Source organism: Diadema antillarum, unplaced genomic scaffold (assembly GCF_040938485.1).
Source record: "Diadema antillarum isolate AM-2024a unplaced genomic scaffold, OU_Dant_1.0 seq00000135_RagTag, whole genome shotgun sequence".
In the NCBI taxonomy this organism is placed as follows: Eukaryota; Metazoa; Echinodermata; class Echinoidea; order Diadematoida; family Diadematidae; genus Diadema; species Diadema antillarum.
Genome location: NW_027271212.1, coordinates 1,316,556 through 1,324,194, shown reverse-complemented (window position 1 = coordinate 1,324,194; position 7,639 = coordinate 1,316,556). Strand labels below are relative to the sequence as shown.

The window sequence follows — 7,639 nt, the reverse complement described above, 5'->3', positions numbered from 1 at the left end:
AGCATGCATCTCTTGTACATACTTGGCTATCAATCTCCTCAAATAACTGTGTGTGTAAGAGCATGCATCTCTTGTACATACTTGGCTATCAATCTCCTCAAATAACTGTGTGTGTAAGAGCATGCATCTCTTGTACATACTTGGCTATCAGTCTCCTCAAATAACTGTGTGTGTAAGAGCATGCATCCATTGTACATACTTGGCTATCAATCTCCTCAAATAACTGTGTGTGTAAGAGCATGCATCTCTTGTACATACTTGGTTATCAGTCTCCTCAAATAACTGTGTGTGTAAGAGCTTGCATCTCTTGTACATACTTGGCTATCAATCTCCTCAAATAACTGTGTGTGTAAGAGCATGCATCCATTGTACATACTTGGCTATCAATCTCCTCAGTAGATAAAAGTAATAAATGATAAAATTAACAAATAATAAAAGTAGCTTGATAAGAAATGGCACTACTGTGATGTTCAAGAAATTTTATCTGGGAGCTCTTAATATGCAGTTCTATCCACTAACTGAGATACAAAACACTTCAAAGATTTCCCTTTCCAAATATCTGCATATTCCATGTACCCTTTAACTGGTATTACAGCTCACATTGTTTTACATCATTGTTCTACAATCATGAGACCATTTTGTGTGATACAAATCGCATTATCTTATTGTTGCAATCAGGACCAATACTCAGCACAGCCAACCAACCACAACCCCCTTCAGACCAGCAGCAGCAGCAGCTGCATCAGGAGCAGGAGCAGCAGCAGCAGCTTCATCAGGAGCAGCAGCAGCTGCATCAGGAGCAGGAGCAGCAGCAGCAGCTGCATCAGGAGCAGCAGCAGCAGCAGCTTCATCAGGAGCAGCAGCAGCTGCATCAGGAGCAGGAGCAGCAGCAGCTTCATCAGGAGCAGCAGCAGCAGCTGCATCAGGAGCAGGAGCAGCAGCAGCTTCATCAGGAGCAGCAGCAGCTGCATCAGGAGCAGGAGCAGCAGCAGCTTTATCAGGAGCAGCAGCAGCAGCAGCTTCATCAGGAGCAGGAGCAGCAGCAGCTGCATCAGGAGCAGGAGCAGCAGCAGCTGCATCAGGAGCAGGAGCAGCAGCAGCTTTATCAGGAGCAGCAGCAGCAGCTGCATCAGGAGCAGGAGCAGCAGCAGCTTCATCAGGAGCAGCAGCAGCAGCTGCATCAGGAGCAGGAGCAGCAGCAGCAGCAGCAGCAGCAAGAGGAAGTAAGTGTTGTTTGGTTTGGCGAGAAAAGTAATTAGATGTTGTGGAAATTTTTTGCTTCCATGTATTTGCGAGACAATTGCCAATCATTTCATTTTTGAGAATGAAACATAGAAATTATTGCATCTTTGTCTTGCCTGAACAGAACTCAGAAAGAGACTCCTTTTTTTGTCTCGCCCACCGTAGTTGGAGGTGAGACTAAGGGATCTAAATGGCATTCATTTGTCATCTGTCCGTCATTCGTCTGTCCGTCACAATGCTAAAGTTTATACCAGCAAGACTTGCTTAGCTAGGACATAACTTGGCAACTGTTAATCCAATAGCATCCAAACATAGGTAGATGCACCTCGGGGACCTTCATATTATACTTGTGTTAGAGGTCACATGGTACGGTCAAAGGTCATTTGAGATTAAACAATCTTAGGTTATAGATGCAACATGGGACCTGGGCAAGCGGGTGAGGCACAATATGGCTATTGCCTTGTCTGTCTGAAACATGGTCTGTCCACTGTCTGTCTGGTGGTCCATCTGTGTCTGACAAAATGTCAAAGTTCGTATCTGATTGATAACTTAAGTAGTGTTTGACAGATGTTAATCTGATTTCATACAAAGGTACATGGTATTAAAAAAGCTTAAGCTTGATTACAGAGTATGTATATATGTCAAATGTCAGCGAAATGTTATGGCTCATGCAAAAATTAGCATTGGTCGCAAAATCAGAGGACATTCATTCCTTCTGTTTTTATCACCTAAATATGACAGTGTGATTTGTTCATGTTTTAGTAGGCCTACATTGTTCTGAAATTCTGATCATGTTATTTCACACATAACACAGGCAGCAAAACATGCATGAATTCCTGCTGTACTGTGCCATTCTAAAATTTGATTTGTATATTATATTGTTAATTGCCAGCGCATGTATGCACATATATTTCCTATAAACAATGTTTTTGTAACACACCTTAGTCTAGATTGAGTTCATAGATTTGAAGATTAAAAAGATTAAAATCCAAAGAGTAATAGAAGATCATGGTACCATTGAGTCAGTTTTTTTTTTATTTTTAACAGTGCCTTTCTGAAAATGATGAAAACTTGCACCTTCTGACACCCATACATACCACTGTTCCATGGTAAATTAGCAGATAATGATGCATGAAGGCTAATCAAATGACATATTATAGCCCATAGATGGCAGCAAAAAGCAGCATCGTCAACAATCCAGGTTAAAGTTTGCATAGTCACACTTCAAGGTTGTGCTGCCAATACTGACTGTCCTTTTTTACAATAGTTAGAACTTATATTGAGTCTGGTTCAGCAATTTCAATTTAATAACCTTTTAAACTGGGATTTAGTAATTTTAACATTTCATGCATCGACAATCCAGATTAAGTTTGCATAGTCAAACTTGGAAAGGTGATTCCAATACTTGTTCATGTAAACAGTTCATATGAACAGTCTTGAAACCTATATATATACAGGCTAATGATCCAGTAGAGTGTTTCTCTTCATTTTAATCTTTTAATTCCTGGTGTGTTTCATTGTTTGTTTCAGTGTGAAATAATGATTTTTTGTGTTAAATTTAAGGTCATTGCAATGTACAATATTCTCCCTATAAACTGTACAATTCCATAGTACATGAATGTTTTCAGTTTTGTTAGCTCTCCTGAGCTAATTAAAAGCTCAAGGTGAGCTTAGGGACGTTGCGGTAACTATGGGACAAAAATGACCTGTTGTTGGACAGTGGCACCCAACAACTATTATTGGTGCTGAACGCTGTATTTGCCCGGCATATCTGCAAGCATTTTTATTGATGAATAGTTGCTATGGATCATTGTGCTATACCATGTGATTTGCATCCTGAAGTGACCGCAACGTACCTTATGCAATTGTTTTTCGCCCGTCATCTGTCGTTTGTCGGGTGTCGTCTGTCAGTCTTTAAACTTTTTACACTTTTTTACTTCTTAAAAATCCCTGGCTGGATTTTCACCAAACTTGTCAGGAATTATCGTAGGGAAAGAGGTCACAAGTTTGATCAAATGAGCTACACTGCCCCCCCCCCCCCCAAGGATCAGAGGCATAGCCGCCTATGCCAGTTACTAAATGATTTTCAAAAATCTTCTTCCAGGTCCAGAAGTGCTAGACCCAAGTAATATTGTGGGAAGATACCTTTTAAAATGAATGATAAGAGTTGTATTTAGGAGTCCCCGGAGACATCCTGTAGGCCTCTTTGAGGGGTACCATGAAAAGGGGGGGGGGTCCACCATTGTTCCATATATGTACATGTTTTGATTTCTTAAAAACTCCTGGCTTGATTTCAACTAAACTTGCCTGAGGTTTGCTGACTAGAGCAACAAGTAGTGTTTTGAAACTGGATTCAAAGCATTGGGGCAAATTTTATAAAAAGCATGAGGCTAGTTGACACGAGGACGCCGTACACTGCGACTTGGATCAAACACATTGCAAGTTGTCAAAGTACATGTACTTGAGCATTCAATGTGTTCATGTAGCATGCCAGTCAATGTGAATGACAGAATAACCTCCATGGCCACTGCACCTTAATTAACTCTCTTCTCCAAAATACCTGTGTTCCCACTAAAACATTATGTTGTATTACTATTATAATATTATAAGTACTGTTTGATTCCATTGACAGCTGGAGAGGTACAAACTAAAGATGATGGAAACTCAAAGGGACCTTGAGCATCAGTTAGAACAGGCCCAGAGAGAGGCTCGTGAAGCACAAGCAGAGCTCATGAAGATGAAGGTCTCACAGGAGGTAATAATTATTTTTGTCTGTTTGTGAATGGTTTATATACCACGTACGTGACCCCCACCAGTAAACTTGCCTAAAAAACTGCATTGTCTTAGGCTCCGGCAATGCACAAACCGCAACCAGCCAACACAGAAAAGAGAGAAGAAATTTGAATAAGAATAGAACCACTCGACTGGCATGCCATGCTACCCTGAGTGTATCCGTATACACTGCACAACTGCTGCCTAAACCTCACTTTGTCTTTTGCGCTCTTGGGCGCTAGTCATCTCTCGCAGCGTCGGCCTGTTCGTGTGCGCTTGGCGTTCGATTGTTCGGCTGGGTGAGATATCACGCTCTATTCAGGCTGGGACCCAGCGGGCCATTCAAACATTGGTACCATCCCCTCCTACGGCGCCAGTCCACCTGCCCGTGTACTTGAGTGCCCTTGGTACTTATTCTCACACTCGTCCATCGCCTGCGCTTGGCGCTTTCCGTGGTGCTCTCCAGCTTCCTCCGTCTGGTCCGTTGCAGGCAGCTCCCCCCGCTTGCATGGGTTTTTGCCCCTCCTGCAACAAAGAATTTAGGGCAGGGTTCTCCTTCCAAGCGGATGTTGCTGGCAATGGTGACTTCCCCTCGGGCTTTGTCAAGCCCCGCTTTATGAGATCTGCCATCCCACCTCGCGGTTTTAGGACGTGAGTCGCAGGCAATTTAAGTCTTCCATGGGAAATGTTATGCGCCCAGCGCACAGGCGGTGGAGGAGTCGTCTCCGCTGCTTCTTTTATGGTAATCAGTTGTGCAACTATACGGGTACACTCAGGATAGCACGGCACGCCAGTCAAGTGGTTCTCTTCTTATGGCTGGTCGCGGTTCGTGCATTGCCGGAGCCTGAGACAAATGCTGCAGTTTTTAGGTAATTGTGCAGGTGAGGGTCATAAGTAGATAAACTGATCATTCCTGATCATACTAATTGTTTACAAAAAACAGCATGGATGCATGAACAAAAAAAATAATAGAGAGCAACTGACAGTTCTCCAATGGATGCTTAGAAATTTGATAAAACATGTTTGGTATAATGGTGTGTGTAAGGACATGCTTCCATTTTACATACTTGCAAGGCTAACAATCTCTTTACATAACTGTGTGACTGTGTAAGAGCATGCATCCATTGTTCATACTCGGCTATCAATCTCCTCAAATAACTTTCTGTGTAAGAGCATGCATCCATTGTTCATACTTGGCTATCAGTCTCCTCAAATAACTGTGTGTGTAAGAGCATGCATCTCTTGTACATACTTGGCTATCAGTCTCCTCAAATAACTGTGTGTGTAAGAGCATCATGCATCTCTTGTACATACTTGGCTATCAATCTCCTCAAATAACTGTGTGTGTAGGAGCACGCATCTCTTGTATATACTTGGCTATCAATCTCCTCAAATAACTGTGTGTGTAAGAGCATGCATCTCTTGTACATACTTGGCTATCAATCTCCTCAAATAACTGTGTGTGTAAGAGCATGCATCTCTTGTACATTTTTGGCTATCAATCTCCTCAAATAACTGTGTGTGTAAGAGCATGCATCTCTTGTACATACTTGGCTATCAATCTCCTCAAATAACTGTGTGTGTAAGAGCATGCATCTCTTGTACATACTTGGCTATCATAGGAATGAGATGTAGTCAAATGGGAATATATTTTTGTACGTTTAAATTTGTAGGCTGAATTGGTAGCTACCACACCTTGATGTAAATCATCCTATATTTTGGAAGGGATATTTTCCCCCTTGGTGCATCAGAGGTTTGTTAGGAATGCAGATCCATTCGTAGGAGAGGCCAACCTCCCTGGGGCTCTCGTTCAGCCTTTTTGTGTGTGTGCAAAAGAATCCACAATATCTTCTTTAATCCCCAAATTGTAACCAAGATTAACATTAATCCCAAATCATTAAAGCATATGATTAATCAAGAGCTCTAGCATAATGAGAATGATGAGAATTTTATCATAGCATCCGATGCTTGATGTCACAGTTAGTCCAATTGATAGTTGTACAGGTAGTAATAGTAAGTTGTACTGGCACGACCATGATGTTAATTCCATCCTCATATGATCCTTTTACTATTAGCTGCGCTGGCATTCATGTGGGCAGCTCTTTTTTACAGAAGACAAACAAAAAGCACCTTTGTGTATTACAGTCAACTCCACGTAAGTCAAAGTCGCATAACTCGAATAATCGCCTGAGTCGATGATTGTAGAAAGTCCTGATTTTCCCCCATAGACACACGTGTGTTAAAACTTCGCATAACTCGAATTCTGTACGTCGAATTATCGCCTAAGTCGAACAAATTTCCCGGAACAGTTGCAATAAAAACCATTAGATACACGTCACGTAAGTAGAATAAACCACAACATGTTGTCAAGCACGCGCCACCAGTTGTAGCACATTCCATCTTTGTTCAGCCCGGTTAAACGTTAGCACAGACGACTGAAGCAGCACATTCCAGCAAATTTAGACTAGCCGTCGCACTCCCAACGCTCATCTCTCATCTCTGTTGCGTTAGTTCTTATTTCCCCTCTCTCTTCACAGTTCCTTATTCGCCCCTTCTGTTTGCCTCTCTCCCTTTCTTTTTTCAGCACTACAATCTCACTTCTAGCAAGCGAACGACATCAAAGCAACATGCGCTGCAGCTAGGGCATCCCATGTGTTGAAATATAAACTCCGCGTAAGTCAAGTATCGCCTAAGTCAACGCGTTTAACTCATTCCCGTGGACTTCGACTTACGCGGAGTTGACTGTATTTATATAATTTGAACTGTTAGTTAAATTAATGAATGTTAAATAGCGTTTTTATTGGTTCTTTTTATTCCAGCAGTTCAAAAAGGCGTTTAATGATGATGGATCGGCTAACGAGACATCTTGCAGCGGATGTGTACCAGAAAGCTCATTTGATTCCACGAATTCTGATGACGATCTACCAGGTCTGTCAAAATCTAGAGAGAAGAGACAAGAAAGTATGCATGGACTTGACCTAGAGATGACCAATGTAAGTTCTAGTGTTTTGTGTACTTTGCCAATAAAGTAAACCTAATTGTTAACCCGTTAGCACTCAGAGCCTCCGTGAAACGCGTCAGCTTACTCCTCACAGCGGTGTGCCAAAACACGGTATTATAGACCTTGGTCCGCAAAAATGAAATAATGCTTTAGGAGTTGATTTTCGTCAATCGCAAGTTATGTTTATTTTGGAGAATAGAAAAATGGGGAATTTTCCTAATTTTGTGCTGAAAATACTATGAAATTGCTAAAAGTGGTACTTACAATCCCAGTAATCGGAATTGACATTGAAAATCATCTTGAAATACCGATTCACGAGCTCTCCTAAAGATAATATTGGTTTTTTTTCTTGCAGCGTAGTCATTTCGATAGCGACGAGTTTTGGCCTATATATTTACATGCAGCAAGATCAACTAGCGCGGCTTTGTTTGCCCGCTGCTGTGCATCACTGTGTTTGAATGGAAATTTCATGAAGATGGTCCACAGGAAGCATCAACTTTTTATTATGGATGTTCACGGCAGAAATCCCATTGACCAAACAAACACAATTGCAGCCCTGTACGGTGCGTATTACGGATACTAAAGCGCGCTAAAAATGGACGGGCGGTTTGAGGAGTAACCTGA

At 41.8% G+C, this 7,639-nt stretch overlaps 1 protein-coding gene across 1 annotated transcript; it reads left to right on the top strand.

Moving 5' to 3' along the window:
* The first annotated feature begins 627 nt into the window (after nucleotides 1-627).
* On the top strand, nucleotides 628-7,167 carry LOC139727519 (uncharacterized). Its single transcript, XM_071638493.1, has 4 exons — nucleotides 628-642; nucleotides 1,035-1,223; nucleotides 3,875-3,997; nucleotides 6,834-7,167. The coding sequence occupies exons 1-4, from the start codon at nucleotides 628-630 to the stop codon at nucleotides 7,044-7,046; spliced, it is 540 nt and encodes a 179-aa protein (XP_071494594.1). The 3' UTR covers nucleotides 7,047-7,167.
* Nucleotides 7,168-7,639: the final 472 nt, after the last annotated feature.